The 19959-nt window shown below is 41.6% G+C and overlaps 1 protein-coding gene across 6 annotated transcripts in view; it reads left to right on the forward strand.

The window, feature by feature from the left end:
- The window catches only part of diaph2 (diaphanous-related formin 2), an 865163-nt gene that overhangs the window by 595299 nt on the left and 249905 nt on the right, over positions 1–19959 (forward strand). For all 6 annotated transcript variants that reach the window (XM_041195327.1, XM_041195330.1, XM_041195331.1 and 3 more), the window contains one exon: positions 16200–16324. In XM_041195327.1, coding sequence (XP_041051261.1) covers positions 16200–16324 — 125 coding nt within the window. The remainder of the gene's footprint in view (positions 1–16199; positions 16325–19959) is intronic.

The following is a 19959-nucleotide window of genomic DNA, read 5'->3' on the forward strand; positions in this document are numbered from 1 at the left end:
AATAAATATTTTCTTGAAAGAAACAATAGGAAAGTATTGCTTCAAATCATTTCCACTTACCAATAAGAAACAATGTTGGATTTTTAAAAATTTATTTGTTCATGGGATGTGGTCATCGCTGGCTAGGTTAGCATTTATTGTCCATCTCTAATTGCCCTTGAGAAGGTGGTGGTGAGTTGCCTTCTTGAACTGCTGCAGTTCATGTGGTATATGTAGACTCACAGTGCTATTAGGTCGGGAGCTCCAGGGTTTTGATCCAGCAATAGGGAAGGAAGGGCGATATAGTTCCAACTCAGGATGGTATGTGGTTTGGAGGGGAGCTTGCAGGTGGTGGTGTTCCCATGCATCTGTTGTCCTTATCCTTCAAGGTGATGGAGGTCACGAGTTTGGAAGGTGGTGTCGAAGGAACGTTGGTGAGTTATTGCACTGCATCTTGTAGATGGTATACACTGCTGCCACTATGCATTGGTAGTGGAGAAGTGAATGCTCAAGTGGTGGAAGGAGTGCCAGTCATGCGAACTGCTTTGCCCTAGATGTTGTCAAGCTTTGAGTGTTGTTGGAGCAGCACTCATCCAGGCAAGTGGAGAGTGTTCCATCAGAATCCTGAGTTGTGCCTTATGGATGGTGGACAGGATTTGGGGAGTCAGGAGGTGAGTTACTTGCTGCAGAATTCCCAGCCTTTGGCCTTATCTTGTAGCCACAGTATTTATATGGTTAGTCCAGTTCAGTTTCTGGTCAATGGTAATCACCAGGATGTTGATTGTTGAGGATTCAGTGATGGTAATGCCATTGAATGTCAGGGGGAGTTAGATTCTCTCTTGGAGATGGCCATTGGTTGTCACTTGTGTGGTGTGAATGTTACTTGCCATTTATCAGCCCAGGGCTAAATATTGTCAGGTTTCACTGCAGATGGATTCCGACTGCTTCAGTCTCTGAGGAGTCGCAAATGGTTCTGAATCTTCTGCAACCATCAGTGAACATCCCCACTTTTGACCCTAGGATGGAGCGAATGTCATTGATTAATTTATTTCTATAAATGTTAACATTGTACTTCAGTACTCAGTGATAACGAGGACTTTTCCAGTGCAAAACCCAAGCTACTATTGTTCAGTCACAAATAATGGCAAAAAAACAAAAGCATAATGGTGTAAGAAGTAAAAGTTCGAGAGAGATTGGCTGATATATTTTGGAAGGCTATACTCTTTAGAGATTTTAGGAGTGTAGCCAAGCAGCTTTATAGAATGTGAAGGAGTTGAGAAACTATGCTGTTAAACCTATAGAGAATTGCCTGTAAGTGACATAATAAACATCATAAATCTCAGTTTAAAAAAAGCACCCTGAGGCCATATGCTTTCCTGTGGTGTGCCAATTTTTAATCCTCCATTGGAGGGAAAATCCATTTTGTTCCTATAGACTTATATGGTGAATTGCCAAACAATAGAATGTGCACTTCCCAAGACGCTATGCCTTCAGTTTTCTGATAACATTTAATTCTGAAGGAGGCTTTTGGTGTTTCGAATCTGCATCTTGCACCAGTAAGTGACACACCTGATTGTCTACAACCATAAGGACATAGAAATTCAGTCAATTTCTTTTCATTGTGAATTACTTTTAACAGATGCAGCTGAACATATGTGTAATCCTTTAGCAAAGCTTATATTGCAATGTTTTCAAAGCAGCTCTGTCTCATAGTTGCAAGCTGTCTAATGAAAATGACACTGTGGCATTTTAAATTATTATTCAATGGGGCAATGACATATTTTAAAAATTCTTTGATGGGTCTGATTTATTGCTTGAGATTTCACCTTCCTGCTAATAATACTAGCTCACTTTTAGTGTGGAGTATTCTCAGCAGTAAGATGAAGAAACTGTAGCCAGAAATACTTCCTGCTCCAACCAAAAAGTTATACTTGTGGAATTTCTAGAGTCCCAACATTTTACCAAACTGGAGTTGAATAGTGTGTTCACACAGCTCCTTTTCTTATTCCAAGTAACATGCAAATATTTTACTGTTGTTTTTGATAAAAATTAAAACATTAGATAAGTAATGTTGTTCTTTGCTGACATTCTTTATTACTGGCATTAGCCTCAATAGTATTCTTGAACCTTATATAGTGAGTGATAATATTTCAACAATGAAATATTTGTAGTTCATTTTCTCTTACCATATGTATATAGAGCATGATAAATTACTCTGAGATGAAATAGCTCTGTTTATAGACCAAATCAATCACCAATTAAGTATTGACAAAACAAGCAATCCAAGGTTATTTATTTCAGATTGGAGAGGAGCAACACAACCCATTCAGGTGGTAAGATGGAGGTAGAAAGTTATTCAGTCCACGAGCTATGTTTATTATTTGAACTTCAAATGGTGTGACATTAAAACTTGATTAGTTTTATAGCTAATATCTATAGCTTCCTCAATGGGATGTTAAGAAAGGTAAAATGCATAAAGCACTCTGGACTGATATTTTAGCTTTTGTTTTTAATTTACTTACTTTTGAGTAATTTCTGCCAGAACATATTGAGTGAGGAGTGCCAACATAGAACCATAGAAAAGTTGTGGCACAGAAAGAGGCCATTCAGCACATCATGTCTGCGCCAGTCACAAAAGAAAAAATAAAATCCTAGTTGCCCATCCTAATCCCATCTTCCAGCACTTGGCCCATAGCCTTGCAGGTTACAGCACTTCAGGTGCAGATCCAGCTACCTTTTTAAAGAGTTACGGGTTTCTGCCTCCACCATAAAACCAGGCAGTGAATTCCAAACACCCACCACCGTCTGGGGGAAGAATTTTTTACTCATGTCCCCGCTAATCTTCCTACCAATTGCCTAAAACCTGTGCCCCTGGTAATTGACCTCTTCACGAAGGGAAACAGGGCATCCCTGTCTACTCTATCCAAGCCCCTCATATTCTTGTACACCTCAATCATGTCACTTCTCAGCCTCCTCAGTTCCAAGGAAAATAGCCCCAGCCTCTGCAATCTTTCTTCATAGCTACAGTTTTCAAGCTCTGGCAACATTCTTGTAAATCTTCCCTGTACTCTCTCTAGAGCAATAATGTCCTTTCAGTAATGTGGTGACCAGAACTGTACACGAAATTCCAGCTGTGGTCTAACCAGCATTTTATACAGTTCCATCGTTACATCCCTGCTACATCTCAGTTCCACCCTCTGCCCTCCCCCTCCCATCCTTGTGTCTAACTTCAGGGATTGATGCTGTCATTCTTTAACATCCACTGTAGTAAACAGCTGCTGAAATCAAAAATACTTAGTATTTGAGAAAATAAATATGTCATAAGAAAAGGGCATTTAGTGAAGTGTGATATTTGATTTAACTATCGCTTGGGTAATGCTAAATAACTAATTCGCAGCACTCATGAGCTCTAACTTAACCCCCAACATTAGATAAATCATGTATGGCACTCCAGAAGGAGAGAGACTCTTTATTTACCGAAACAGGGTGACATTGTAAACACCTCACTGAAATTCCTCATCATCCTTTGCGTTCACATTAGTACTGTGAATCACTATCTTACAGACACTCATTTATAAAGGCTGCTTTCTCAGCGACTAATTGATTCACAGTGCACATTAGTGATGAAGGTCAGATATAACTGTTTGAGTTTTAATACTATCCTTAGGTTGGAGGTAAGAGCTGTGAGCAATCAGTATTCAAGTGCTGATTTGTGATCTATGAGCATCACTTTCTCTGATTTTGCTTAAAATGTGCTGCAGGTCCTCTAATGAGCTCATTGGAAATACAGTAACAAATAAATGCTTGTATTTTGCATTGCCTCTGATAACAGACCTATTAGCCTTTGAAAGTTGAAGCCTTGGATGCATGGAATTCTCCTCCTTCAACGTTATCGGGTGCCATCAAATTCAGGAATATGGACCCAATCCTCCCCAAACCCTACGACACAAAATTTCACTTTGTTTGCCAGACAACGTTTTTAATAATGCCAATAACAATTTATTATTGACATAAATCCAATTCAGGCCTCAGATCTGATAGTAATATCAAATCATTTCCATTGGAATTTCTCCCAGCTACTACACAATTCTTAATTGTAATGTGCTTATCATTCAGAACAATGATAAAAATTTCTCATGCCAGTTATTCAACTGGAGGTACAAAAGAAAATGAATACTGCTTTATTAAGCTTTAAACAAGTATACCCCAAATGTTGAATCTCATCTGGCCAAGACAGAAAGAAGTATATTATCTCTTTAGCCAGCAGAATATATATAAACCACTGCTCCCTGATCAACTCTGCTCCCACCCACTTGTTCTTAGCCCCTTATACCTGACAAAAGAGTTACAATATAGAGGTAAACAACTTCTTCCAAATGTTCAAAGCACATAATACTTAATAGCCTGAATTTTCCGGTCGGTGATTTGGGGGCACCCCGACATCATCACGGTCCCTTTAAATTTTCAGGAAGGTGGGCAGACAGCGAAATCAGTTGTCTGCCCACCGACCTGTCAATGGCCAATTAAGGCCATTGACAGGCTAATTAAGATAATTAAAGACCTGCCCGTCCAACCTTAAGGCTGGCAGGCAGGCCAGGAGCCCCAGCGGGCTTCTGATTATTCATGAAACTTCATCCACTGACAGGATGAGGTTACATATCCATTTTTAAAAAGTCTAATAAAGTTTACGTCATTTTTATTAACATGTCCCAACTCATGTGACATTGTCACATGAGGGGGACATGTTAATTTTTTAATTTTTCTATTTTTTGACTTTTCTTACCTGTCAGTAATCACCCTGAGACAGGACTTTGCCTCAGGGAGCAGTGCGCTCTTTCACACGCATAGGCGAAAAGAGTGCACTTTGACAGCTGGGGATTCCCTCTCTCTGCCCCTGCACATTCCTGTCGGGCAGGCCGCTGGGTGGGCCTTAATTGGCCTGCCCACTCAAAATGGTGGCAGGGCCCATTTTGATGGCAGGGGCCGGCTGTCAGCCCGCCACCAAGCCAGTGGGGCCCGCATGCCCACCAAGGGCAAAATTCTGCCCAATGAATTTTATATTCCTGCTTCTTGTATTCCTGCCATGGATTTAGGGTAGCACCATGGTGAAAATAATAATCATATTGGCCAGTTTATTCCTGACATCATGATTAATGCAAGTGGCTTTCTTTAGAGAGGAAGAAAATTCTTGTGGGAGTATTCGGCTTAAAGCTCAGACTTTGATGCAAAGCATATCCCAATAATTATTATAGCGCATCGTATTAACATTTCAAACTTGTGGTGCAGTCAGAAAGCTTCATTTGCTTCATTGAGAGTTGGTGCTTCAGAGCAGCCTGTGGGCTAACCTATAGCTATCAGAAAATAATTACTTATCAGTTCATTGTGCTGCATGCCCATATAATTTTTTCTTGAATAAAGCAGCCTCAGATTGGCTCCCAGGATTACACCGTGCACCAGCTTTCATTAACATCGAAGTACCCACTCCATGATGCATGCAGTCGTTTTTCTAACCTCCATTAGCAGAACAACACTGGCGATAAACAAACTCAAAATGTCAAACTCTGAGGGTACACTTAACCAAGGATGTTTCACACATGGTTTAATTTTTTTTCTATTCATGCTTAATAGCAAGCAAAGTGGAATATTTTGACTAGAAATACTTCCCAGACTTAACTTTTGTTTCAAAGAAAAACTCTTTTCCAATTTTTCTTCCCACAACAGTTTCCTCCTTTGCTCTCCATAAGACATTAGGTGTGAAATTTGGCTCTTTAGCGCCCAGTTTTTCAATGCTATGAGTACTGTTGTGCCTCCACAATGGCATTTGCAGTGTAGGTGTAAACTTCTGGTGTCAGTTACTACAGAAACCATTTTGGTGAAGGCAATTACATGCAAGCAGGCATTGGAAAGAAAACAGAGTTATGCAGTGCAGGCAGCTTGTGTCATTAATGGCATTAATCGGTGCTCCAGAAAATGCCTTCTCTTAATCTCGTGCAGCTGAACATCTTTTTCATTTATTCTTTCATGGGCTGGGGATGTTGCTGGCTAGGCCAGCATTTATTGCCCAACCCTAATTGCCCTTGAGAAAGTGGTGGTGAGCCCCTTTCTTGAAATGCTACAGTCTATGGGTAGTATTTTACGTCCCTCAGACGGGCACACGCCTGACCCAATTGGTGTAAAATCACATGCTATGATGTTGGGCGAGCATCCCGATATCATCTCTCACTCTTGCGATACTTCAGTTGGCCGGTGCGTGCAAGAATTGGCAGTGTGCTTGCCGAGAATTAAAAGGCCTATTAAGGCTCTTAATCATTTAAGTTAAACCTATTTTTCGCTGCCTGTTCAACCGTTCGGTTGGCATGTAATCGCAGGTGGCGGGCTGTTCCCTGGCAGCTCCCGGGCCTGCCCGCCCACCCGATGAACGGAAAACTCTGCCCTATGGGTAGTAGGTAAACACACAATGCTATTAGGGAGGGTGTTCCAGAATTTTGACCCAATGACAGTGAAGGAATGGCGATATAGCTCCAAGTCAGAATGGTGTGTGGCTTGGAGGGGAATTTGCAGGTGGTGGTGTCCCCATACATCTGTCCTTGTTCTAGTAGAGGTTGTGGGTTTGGAAGGTGCTGTCGCAGGGGCATTGGTGATTTGCTGCAGTGCATCTTGTAGATGGCACACACGGCTGCCACTGTGCGACGGTGGTGGATGAAGTGAATGTTTAAGGTAGTGGATGGAATATCAATCAAGCAGTCTGCTTTGTCTTGGTTGGTGTCAAGCTTCTTGAGTGTTGATGGAGCTTCAGTCATCCAAGCATATGGAGACTATTCCATCACCCTCCTGATTTAAGCATTGTAGATGCTGGACAGGCTTTGGGGAGTCAGATGGTGAGTTACTCTCCCCAGAAGTCTCTGTCTCTGACCTGTTCTTGTAGCCATAGTATTTATATGGCTGGTTCAGTTCAGTTCCTGGTTAATGATAACCTCCAGGATGTTGGTAGTGGGGGATTCAGCAATGGTAATGCCATTGAATGTCAAGGGGAGATGGTTACCGTCTATGGGGCGGTATTTAATTTAATCACACATCTTGGTCCCCATGCCCATTATCAGGTCTTGTTCAATTTCATGACCATTATCTCCTTGCTGGGATGCACTATATACTGCTTTCTGGTTGGTGATGTAAGTAGGCTAATCAACCATGAGGCATCTTTTCCAAGCCTCATTCTGCTCTCACCTACTGTCCGCATATACATATTTCTAGCAAGGCTCTCACTGGATAATAATCCGGAGCAGAAACCCTTCAATTCCCATCCCAAACCAAATGCTGAAACAGATTCATCACCTTTTCTCCTGTGCAAATGAAAATTAGAAGAAAACAGGCGAATAGTCCAGATCTTTGTAGTCTTACCCATCTGCTCATGGATAAAATGCGCTGAGCCATCAGGATAAAACCTCCCTAATGTCCCAAGAAAGTCCTAGAAGGAATTTCTCCTGCATTGCTAATTTCAGGTATGATCTCATGGATATTTCCAAGGGTGGTGAACAGGCACCTCCCCACAGAGTAGTACGGTTGATCTGTAGAAATGTTAAGGCACCAAGCACCACTTGACAGCTGGTTTAAAACAGCAGTATCAGAAGTTAGCCATGGATAATTCATAGCCCAGACCAACAGAGGGAAGAAAATTTGAATAAATGACCTGAGGAAAATGATAAATTCAGTTTTGTTCCAAGGGGAAATTGTAAGTTTAGTCTGTGATAACAATAGTGCAGGTATATTCCATGTTTTTGTGCCATCACAGCATTTTAAAATGCAATTGTTACAGATATTATAACTATTTTGTTCAAAGGATATTTTTTCCTTTTCAATAATTGTCAAGTGGAGAGAAGTTTCCCAGAGTTTCTTCTAGATTGGCTGCAATGCAGTGCTTTCCCTCATAGTTTTGCTTCTCCAGATTAGCATAGACAGGGTGGATAAGCATTGTGTGACATTGCACTGTTGACTAGATGGACTAATGATCTTTTCTCACCCTTGTTTTTGGAATGTTGTAAGTTCATAAGCACTATGTTATAAATTTGGTACAGGCTTGTAATTTTGCATTTATCAGTACATTTTTATCTATGGCTGCCTTTCTTCTCTTGTCACTCTCACCCCACAAAAGACAGTTTTTCCCTGATCAAAAGGTTAAGCAGACGCCATGGTGGGAGGAGATGGTCAGATTTGCATTGCTTTCAATGCCTGTCCATTAATATTTTCCCCCTTCTGGAATCATATAGGATAGAAGGAGGCCATTTGGCCTGTTATGTCTGCAGCAGCTCTTTTGAAGAGCAGTCCAGTTAGTTCCATTGCCAGCTATTTCCTCGTATCCCTGTAATTTTTCTCCTTCACGTATTTATCTCTTTTAGGAAGTACTTCATTCCTATGTCAATGGTTCTTTGTTGGGTATGGATGGCCAGGAAGATGGTGCAAAACCATTAAGTTGAGGTACAGACCCGCCATGACCTAACTCAATAGTGTAACAGGCTGGCAGGGCTGAATGACCTCTTGTTCTTATCTCCATTTCATACTTCCCCTTGAGAACATGATCATGATGAGAAACTAATTTATGTGCAGAATCACAAGCAAACACCCACAACTTAAATTGCACACAAGGCTGAAACACAGCAAGTTATGGCTGTTGATTTCCAACAAAACAAGGAGAAGTGCAGTGACTAGAATTATACATTTGCAAGGGGCAAAATCTCCAGAAATATCTGTCACTTCGATTTCAGTTATTGATCCATAGGCTAGTAATGTTCTACTGCTAATCATGTTCATCAATCTATAATAAATTATACACACAACATTGGTGGAACTTTCCCACCCTTCCCGTGGTGGGTTTTGAGGCGGGCTGGAGCAGAGAATCTAGCAGGAGCGAAAAAGTCGGAAACCCGGTGGTGTCAAAATAGTTTGTGATTCTCGCAATGGTGGGTCGGGTGTTCCACTGAATAGTGGCGTGACTTCCACTTGCATTCATGAATGCTCATTAAATTAGCTACTCGCCGGAATCACGTGCCGCCTTCCAAGCTTGCGTCACAACCTCAGGAAATCACATCGGTCTGAATCTCATTTGAAAAAGTGGCATGTACCTGTTGGTACATGACTTCTTGATGAGTGCATACCCAACTGCCACAGCGCTGTGCCAGTCTCGTTATGATGCCAGTGGAATGCGACACTGCTGGGGCTATAGGGTTGGTCTGCTCCCGGTGGTTGCCTCTGTAGTCACAAGGACATCACTGTGCAGCAGTACTCAGACAGGGCTGAACGATCAGAGATCAGCATTTCGACCGGCGAGAGGCGGGGGTAGAGTGGGGAGGGGTGTGTGGTGGGTGAAGGAATACAAGCACATGAGGCAAAGGATCAGGAAGGCTTTGCAAGGGCTTGGGGGGAAGCAGAATACACAGGGGCAAAGGAGCAGGACGGCTTTGTAAGGTGCTGAAGGAGGAGAGGGAACAATGGCAGGCAGAGAGAAGACCAAGGAGTGGGAAGCTGGAGCCCGACAAGGGAAACAGAAATGTTGACAAAGAAGGGGGTGAATGGGATACCACGTATGAATGGGAGGGGATGCACGCAGACTCTAGAATAGGAAATGGTGGGGAGATGTGTTAGTGTGGCACAAGAGGGATGGGTCACACGGAGACTCATAAATGGGGGTGTGTTGTGCAGTGTCCAGTCATGAGGGCAGTGTGGAACTTATTGAAAGTCAAAGTCCTTGGTCTGAGGCGAGCAGAGTAAGAGAGTAAAGACGGTCCTGAGGCTCTATGGACATCACAGTCAAGAGTCAGAGAGTTCAGATAGTCCTGGGGTGCAGCAGGCCAAGAACAGGGCTATTCATGGTGACCACATTGTAGTCCCACTCTGGGAGAGGCAAGGGCTGTGTGCTTAATTGGACTAAAACACAGCTTGGTGTACAGAATGTTTTCGCAGTCACTGTCCATGGGCTTGTTTGTCTCTGAACTGGGGTGCAGATGGGATGATAATGGTTATGGGAGGCATTTGCTGCCTATATTTGGGGAAAACATCATGAAGGGGTATGTGAAGCTTTCCTGGGGAGGATTCTACTCGGCAGATGTCCGTGCACATAGCCTCCAGATCGGGAGGGGAGAGGTCCACATGTGGCGATGGATTCAGGGGAGAGGGTAAGAATTTCGACCAGAACAACAATATTACTGGCAGAGGCTGGGGAATAACAGGAAGAATATCTACCTTCACATTGTGATGTTCCAGATAGATTTCTGGGGCATGGACAGCAAGAGAGGGAGCATTAAAGCTGGTCTCAGAAGTAATAGTGCAGGACCACCATCTTGTATTATCAAAGTAATGGTGCAGTTATAAATTGAAAGTGGAAGCAAATCTGAATGGGAAATTTCTGAGGCAATATGGATGGAGCACACTGCTGGAGTAAGGTGCCCTTTCTGGGGGCGCCCTCTTACTTGTCTCTAACTTAATCTCTAACAAGATTAAAATGGAGTCTGAGCTGAGAAAAAAGAGGAAGACAAGCTAGCCATTGGAACTCATCTTTTTCAATGCTGTAACAGGGAAGTATAGGAGTCTCTGGCTTAACATCATTGTTGCTGCATTTCAACATGAACACACAGGAATGTGAAATTTGGGCATGCAGGCAACCATTAAGGAGGCACAGGTGTAGTATATATGGCATCCCATCAATGGAGGACTGTCATGTGCTTTCCAGAATTAGCATTTATAACAGACCAAAGGACATCCAGCCATTAATCATGAGCAACTTATTGTTAATTAGTATGCCAGATCACAGATTGGAGCACTGAGCTAGGTCAGGTTGCTCATGTCATTCAAACCTTCTCCAACCACTGTGGGATTCAGATGTTAAACCTCAGGGATGGTGTCTCGGTCACCTGATGTGTCTGTTAGCACCTCAGATATAAGGCTGCATGAGCAACAAGGCTAGTCGGTCTGAAGCCACTATAAACATTACAGTTGCTATTGGTTACAGATTGTGAGCTTCACTGTGTTCACGTGTTAATCATTAATGCAATGGAGGAGGAGAAGAAGGGAGCAGTGACTCCGAGCGCAACTTCAGGAGGAGGCCCCACCTGAGGTCCAGGCTGCAGGAGAGCCACAGCAAAAACATGAGATTCAGGAGGATAAGCCCTGACAACGGAGGCAACTCGTCAGACCTAGGGTATACCAAAGAAGACTCTCCTATTTAAAGATGAGTGAGAGACAATGCTGCACACATCTGTGCTTGTTCTGAGCTCTGGTCGATCACATCTGCCATATTTTTTGTCCAGACCTAACGCCCTATGGAGTGGTTTTAAAGGTGAGTTATGCGCTCAATTTCTTTGCCTGTGGGTCATGCCAGGGATCCACAGGGGACTTGTCTGGCATCTTGCAGTCCGCAACACACAGGTGCATCAAGGAGGTCACAGGTGCCCTGTATAGCGAAGCACATCACTGTGAGCTTTGCTCTCAACAAAGATAGCCAGGCTGCGAGATCCAACAGCTTTGCAGCTATCTCAGGCCCTCCAAGAGTGCAGGGTGCAATCGACTGTACCCATGTGACTTTAAGGGCTCCATGGCAGCAGCACCTAATGTTTATCAACCATAAAGGCTATCATTCCATCAAAGTTCAACTGATGCACGATCATTGGAAGCATGTAATGCAGGTTTTTTCCAGATATCCTGGGAGTTGCCATGCTTCGTATGTCCTGAGTCACTGCCAGATGCCTCAGATTTTCAAAGGACCTGAGTGTCTACATGAATGGCTGCTTGGGAATAAGGCGTACCCACTGAAAGGCTGGCTGATGACACCAATGCGTCAGCCTCTGAATGCTTCAAAGGAGAGGCACAACGCAGCTCACAGCTCCATACAATCATGTTTGACCAATTTAATTGAGCTCTTTGATGAGGTAACAAGAAGCTGGATGAGGGTGGTGTGATTAATTTTGTGTTTTTGGTCTTTCAAAAGTGTTTGATAAAGTACCATATTATCTTGCCAGTAGATTAAAACCCACAGCATAATATGGACAATGGCAGCATGAATGCAAAATTGGTTAAGGATAAAAGATAGTGATAAATGTTTTTTTTAGACGAAAGGGAAGTGTAGAGTGGTGCTCCACAGGTATCTATTAGGACGAATGCTATTTTTGACACATATTAATGATCTGGGTTTGGGTATAAGGACATAATTTTAAAGTCTGCAGATGGCTCAAAACTGACCTGTGTGGCATCTTGCAGTCCGCAACACATAGGTGCATCAAGGAGGTCACAGGTGCCCTGTATAGCGAAGCACATAACTGTGAGCTTTGCTCTCAACAAAGATAGCCAGGCTGCGAGATTCAACAGCTTTGCAGCTATCTCAGGAGGATGGTAATAGGCTTCAGACAGACATAGACTGGTGTCATTTTGTTATGACACAGCAGATGGTAAATGCCAAGCTGTTCAAATCCCAGAGGGAAACTTGAAACAACAGTCACAATTAATTTTCAATTTGTATAAATTTTGAGATGCGTGCCTTGAACTCAGTGGTAATAAGACCACCAAGTCTTATAGGATTTTTATAGAACTAGATTAAACATTTATTACGAAGAGAAATGATTTTAAATACATACCTGGATCTACAAATTGCTACTATGATAACTTCTAAATCCCCTACTCAATCTAACTCCCAGTTACACTTTTGTTAAAGCAACCATAAGGCACAGATTTTAAAAGACGCAGGCAAAGAAACATGATACCCTGAACAAGTCGACTTCTAAGTAAGTTTTCTTGACTTCAGTCCTTTGAAGACAGCAGCTTGAGGCATAGCTGCTGAAGGCTTTTCATACTTGTAAGATCTTAAATTGCCTACCCTTATACACAGCCCTTGCTCCTTCTTTATACCTATCTTCCTCTTTGAATGCAAATGCCCATTGTTTCACTATGTGTTTGGGCTTTATCTCCCTGATAATAAAACCATCTCTTAGCACTAAGTTTTACCAGTAATGTGTGGGAAAAATAAACACACTGTTTCTAAACTCCACCTGGCTAGCTGACGTATTTCACCCCTCCTTTAAAAACAATCTAGTCTGGCTTATTTCAAAATGCAAGCGTTCTCTTGACACCTATGTTTCTAAACTTCCCCATGTTTATCTAGTTAGCCTTTCAAACCTACCCTCTGATCTGAGGTCAAAGCACCCAGACAGGCTGCCTCTAATTCAATTAAATCTCACAAACACACATGCACACACAAGCACACACAGACGCACATGCACACGCACACTTGTACACACACAAACACATGCACACGCACATACATGCACACACGCACACACAGACATATCCCACTATTACTCTATTTTACAATAAATTCCAATAACATTATGAGAATTATTATATCTCCTTGACAAACGTGCAAACACATGGGGTGGAATAGTCTCAGACTTGCACTAAGCCTGGTAGCAGGCGTGAAAAAATATGTTTTACCAATCGGCCTCAACGGCGGACTTTCACGCTGTATTGTCCTTTTCCTGGCATGTCTTGGAAGCATAGAAGAGTTACGGTGCAGAAAGAGGCCACTCAGCCCATTGTGTCTGCGCCGGCCAAAAAAAAAAGAACAAAAACAGAATTACCTGGAAAAACTCAGCAGGTCTGGCAGCATCGGCGGAGAAGAAAAGAGTTGACGTTTCGAGTCCTCATGACCCTTCAAAGGGTCAACTCAACTCTTTTCTTCTCCGCCGATGCTGCCAGACCTGCTGAGTTTTTCCAGGTAATTCTGTTTTTGTTTTGGATTTCCAGCATCCGCAGTTTTTTTGTTTTTAAAAAAAAAAGAAACTAGCCGCTCATTTTAATCCCACTTTCCTGCCGCTGGTCCGTAGCCTTGCAAGTTACAGCACTTCAGATGCAGATACAGGTATCTTTTAAATCACCTTAAATCTATGCTCCCTGGTAATTGACCACTCAGCTAGGGGAAACAAGTCTTTCCTGTCTACCCTATCTAGGCCCCTCACAATTTTGTACACCTCAATCAGGTCACCCCATAGCCTCCTTTGTTCTAAGGAAAACAACCTTAGCCTATCTAATCTCTCCTCATTGCAGCAACTTTCAAGCCCTGGCAACATTCTTGTAAATCTCCAGAGCAAATGTGTCCTTCCTGTAACATGGTGACCAAAACTATACACAAAATTCCAGCTCTGGACTAACCAGTGTTTTGTACAGTTCCAACATTACATCCCTGCTTTCGTATTCAGTACCTCACCCAATAAAATAAATCATTCCATATGCTTTCTTGACCATTTTGTCCACCTGTCCTGCCACTTTCAAGGACCTGTGGACCTGCACTCCTAAGTCTCTCACTTCCTCAACCTCTCTCAATTACTTTCCATTTTTTGAGTATTCTTTTGCTTTGTTTGCCTTCCCCAGGTGCATTACCTCACACTTTTCCGGAATGAATTCCATTTGCCATTTCTCCGCCCATTCAGCCAAACCATTGATATAACTCTGGAGTCAACAACTACCCTCTTCACGATCACAGCCAATTTTTGTATCACCTGCAAATTTCGTAATCATGCCTCCCACATTTTAAGTCTAAGTCATTAATATATACAACAAACAGCAAGGGCCCCAACACTGAGCCCTGTGCAACACCACTGGAAACCGTTTTCCATTCGCAAAAACATCCATCGACCATTACCCTTTATTTCCTGTGTTATGACACAGCAGATGCTGTGTGCCAGGCGGTTCGACTCGACCAGGGGAACTCAATTCCACTATCACAACGGTTTTGCGGTTAATATTTATTTTGAGATACGTGCCTTGAATTCAGTAGTAATAAGTCCACCAAGACTTAGAGATTTTTTAGAAAACTATTTTAAACTTTTATTAACAAAATAAAAGATTTCAAGCACACACATAGGTCTACAAATTACTGTTATAATAACTCGTTAAACTCCTAATGAATCTGACTTCACATTACACTCCCGTTAAGGCAACAGTAAAAAAAACAAATAGATTTTAAACAGATCCAGGCAAGTCACCACACTACCCTGGACAGTAGAATTCAAAGTGACTTTTCCCAACTTTGGTTTATGTAGACAGCAGCTCAATGCCCAACTGGAGGCACACTTCTGGTAGATCTTAAAATGCCTTTCCTGACACACAGCCTCTTCTCCTTTATACATATTTCTCCCTTTTAATGCAAATTCCATATGTCTTTGGAACTTTACTTTTCTCATAATATAAATCCCTATTATAAAAATAAATATCTGCTCAATTATCAGTAACCTTTGGGAAAAATAAACACACTGCTTGGCCTAGCTTCTCTGGCCAGGTGTAACATCCTATCATCTCTTTGAAATTCGGACTACCCTGATTTATCTAAAAATGTAAATTCTCCTCATCTCACATTCCAGAACTTCAGCCATGTTACCTATTTAACATTTCAAACCTAGCTTCTTTTGATGAGTCAAAGCCTCCAGACCAGCTGTTTCCAACTCAGTTAAATCATACACACAACACACACACACAGACACTTACACACACACACGTAGAACTATGCAAGAGAAACTATCCAAACCCCACTATTAACCTACTTTCACAATAAATCACAATTATATTATGAGAATTATTATACTTTTGTGACACCTGTCATGAGCCAATTTTGGATCCAATGTGCTACCACACGGACATTTACTATTATGAGTATGGGCATAGGAATTCATAAAGGAAAACATTAACAGGAAGTGCACTTAAATGTAAGATTTTTTAATATACAAGTATATTTACTTGTACGTTTTCATCAGGATGTTTTAACTTAATCAAAAAAAACAAAGCTCAAATTTCAGGGATTAGAAAGTCTATTTCCATATTGAGCAAGTGCATCACCAGATTCTGAGGATATAACATCAACTGCTAATCTGCACTTATTATTTTTTAAATGAAGCATTACAACAACAACAATCAAGTTTGAAATGTATAATTTAATTTACATGCAAATGAAGAATTGTGTTGACAGCTGATTGAATGAATTATGACATCTCCCTAATATGTGTGCTGTTAGCTGTTTAATAGTTTTACATACTCTTTTAAATCCCAATGATTTAATAATCAGTTATTTGGGATGAAGATCCGTTATATCGTAGAACTATTCTTTTCAATTAAAACCACATATAATAGACGAAGGTATTGTTGACAAATTTTGAAATGTTCTTAACTGTAGAATTTTTTGCTGTGCTCAGTTTCAGATCAGAACCTGAAGATCAGTTTGGATGCAATGGAGCGACAAATCCAGCGCCTTGAAAGTGACATCAAGAAGTTTCCTGAAACAGAAGATGAGCATGATAAGTTCGTGGAAAAAATGTCCATATCCTTTTTGGATGCATCATATGTCTCACGGTTATAACTTGAAAAGTCTAATATACACTGCAGAACTTTGTCATACTGACCAATATTGGCAATGGTTAATTAGAATGATCAAAATCTACTTTACAAACCTGCATCCCAAATGACATTGCAGCTCGTTTATATTGTGCTTGAACCATGTTAGCACCACCCCTTGCATAAGTCCCCCGCAGCCATTTGAAAACTAAAGATAAACCACTGGGGCTCAGCAAAACTAGCAACCAGAAAGGCCTTTTTTTGTTTTAACTGGAATATTCCTAGCTGACGGACTTCACGGCAATACGCTCGGGGTTGTCATGAGCTGCACGACACAGGTTGGGATCCATGGCTCAAACATTAACCAATCACAATGTAAAAGCATCCGAAGGATCCTGTGGATGACTCAGCAGTAGGTTTTAATACTGGTGCCAGTTCACGTCAGATTCCAGACAACCTGTGTTCCAAGGTGATGGTCTTTGAGATTCTGGCAAGTTAACCTTGGGATTGCTGCTGACGGCATGTGACCCTTGCATTAGGATCCAGCAACCTATAACTCTATGGTTCTGCTGCAGAAGTAAAGAAGCTGTATTTAGTAGTGTAACTACAAGGAGCTGGCTCATAGATGCTATTGTATTAGAATTTGACCTAAAGAAGTGTTAGTATGAGGGCTTAGAATGGCAGTTATACGATAATTTTATACTATTGCTGTGTAACTGAAACCTGGTCTGTTTCTCTCTGTCAGGTACGTTCCATAATGTGGCAAACATTAAATTCCCTTACCCCCAAAAGCATTATAAACTCACTAAAATGTGTATATATGAATCTGATGCTGGGGTAAGGGACCCGATTGCAGAGCAGTCAATGCAGTTCTCCCACCACCTAAAGTTCAGAAGCACCAATTGTAACAATGATTTAAACGTTAACTGCTGCTTTAATCATTCAAAACAGTTATTCGATTCCTGTTAATTCAGTCATCCAAAGTTTCAACTGCAAATAAGGAAGCCAGGATTCGTCCAATATCAATAAACATTGCATTTATATTCAAAAGCTTACATCACAAAGCTTTACCAGCTAAATCTGACAAGATTGGGACTTTTTTTTAATGTATAGCTTATGAAGGCTTATACCCATTTAGCAAGGTAAAACAAGTCTAACTCCAAGCTCTCCATAATTGTATTTGCATTTACATAGTACTTTTCACAAGCTAATGACATCCCAAAGCAGTTTGCAACTAATGAAGTACTTTTTGAAGTGTAGTCACTGTTGTAACAGAGAAAATGCAACAGCCGATTTGTATACAGCTGGAACCCACAGCCATTAGCATGATAATGATCAGGTGATCTGTTGCGCTGATCATGGATGAAGATTAAATATTGTCAGGACACCAGGGAAAACTCCTCTGATTATCATCAATTGATCCCATTAGATCTTATACATCCACCTGAACAGGCAAATGCAGCCTTGGCTAAAAGGCTCTTTTAAATGGCAGGGACTCTGACAGTGCAGCATTCCCTCCCTCATTACTAGCATTGAAATGCCTGTTAAGGTTATATTCTCAAGTGTCTGGAGTGGGACTTTAAGCCACAACCTTCTAACTCACAAGGCAAGAGTGCTATCAACTGAGTCACAGCTCACACGAGCAAGGTACCTGCTAAATGCCTAAACTTTAGGGTCACAGAGCCCATGGCATGAAAAAATAGCATTGACCCAAAACTCGCACTTCGATCACTGTGGAATTAAGAGCTTCAGTGTCCCCCATGGCCCACCATTAAACCCAGGACTGAAGGAGATACTAGCTAGCACAAGACATTCAGTATTAATGCAAAACACTTGCTACTGTTTGGTGGCTAATAAAATCATTTATTTCAGAAGTGAACAAAATTAGGCTTTGCTATGATCTTCCACAGTTTAGTGACCTAATGACATTTATAGTCTACATTCACTTGAGCAGAGACCTGACGAGCCCATGTGACTGTGATATCTTACCCGAGTAAGAGTTCCACCTCCAGTTGGAGGAGGTAAAAGTAGAAAAGTGGAAGGAAATTGAAGAAAAGCATAAGCAAAAGAGTCAGCTAAATATGGAAAATATTAAAGTGAAACCCAGCATCATTGACTGATAACCATTCAGACATTGGATTTTAAAAATTGCTGGAATTACAGACTAGGTGCTGCACTGTTAGAGATGCCATCTGTCAAGTGAGATGTTAAATCGAGGCCTCACCCACTCTCTCAGATGGATATAAAATAGCTGACACTGTTCAAAGAAGAGCAGGGAAGTTCTTCCTGGTATCCTGGCCAAAATTGTCCCCCGACCAACATCACTATAACAAACTATCTGGTTGTCATCTCATTGGTATTTATGGAACCTTGCTGTGTACACATTGACTTCTGTGTTTCTTACATTACAACAATGACTTTGCTCAGAATTACCTCTGGCTGTAAAGTGCATTGGGACATCCTGGGATCATGAAAGGTTTAAGTAAGTGGTTCCCAAACTGTAGGTCACAACCAAATTGGAATCCCAGAAACAGTGATTGAGGTCATGAGCTCCTGCTCCTCCAAAACTATGTCCCACACTGGCACAGAGGCACAGGCAGCATCCAGCCCTGCCCGCATCTTGCCTGTCATTTGGTGTCGGGATTTTGTTGTTCTTCTCAAGACCATTTTAAAATGTTGCCTCACTTGTGGCCGGTTGTGGCTGGGGTTGTTTGAGCTGCCTCCAGCTGGCTGACCATTGAGGTGGGGGTGGGGGAGAGTGTGAATAGGGGAGAGAGACTGATTACAGTTAGTGTGTGTGGTGTGGGACAGGGGCTGACTGCAGTATGTGTTGGAGAGGGAAGAGTAGCTTATCACAGTGGGAGTATATGTGTGGCAGGAAGAGGGGCTAATTATGGTGTTTATATGGTGAGGAGAGGCGCTGATTACAAGATATATGCACGAGTAGGTGGGAGAGGGGCTGATTACATTGTACATGTCTGTAGTGGGGAGGGAACGGTGGTGGAGAGGGACTTCACTGAGTCTTGTCACTGGGAAATATGGACAGCTTATCTAAGACCTCAGTGGCCAGTAACTGTGGCATGTTATGTTCTATGCCTGTTTAGAAGCATTCCACTTTCTACTTTCCTCAGGTTGGGAGGAGCACAGCTCCCTATTTGGATAAATTACTTACCTTGTGAATTAAATTGATTTTATTTTAAAGCTGCATTGTGCGTAGCAGAATCTATAGTGAAACTGCAGCCCCAGGACTTTAAATATTATATTGAGTCATTTGAAACCCTAAGAAAATTAAAAGTTTATTTCACTCCTCTCACATTAAAATCAATTATGTCAAGATAGCCTTTGGGGAACCTTGGTGTGACATTGCTATAGATTGGTAAGCTGAATGCAAATATAAATATCAATAGTATCTATTGCTTCCTGGCCATTATCCATGAGCTGGTGTGGCTCATAGTGGCTAATAGACTGCTGAGTACTTAAAATAATAATATTTTTACCAAGTACTTTAAAAGCACAAATTGTTATATTTATATGATTATTATATGTTGAAACCCAAATTTTAATAATTATATTATGAATGTTGCTATGCTGTTATTCTGCTTTATTGCTGTTTTTGTTGTA

This window comes from Carcharodon carcharias, chromosome 9, assembly GCF_017639515.1.
Source record: "Carcharodon carcharias isolate sCarCar2 chromosome 9, sCarCar2.pri, whole genome shotgun sequence".
Classification (NCBI taxonomy): Eukaryota; Metazoa; Chordata; class Chondrichthyes; order Lamniformes; family Lamnidae; genus Carcharodon; species Carcharodon carcharias.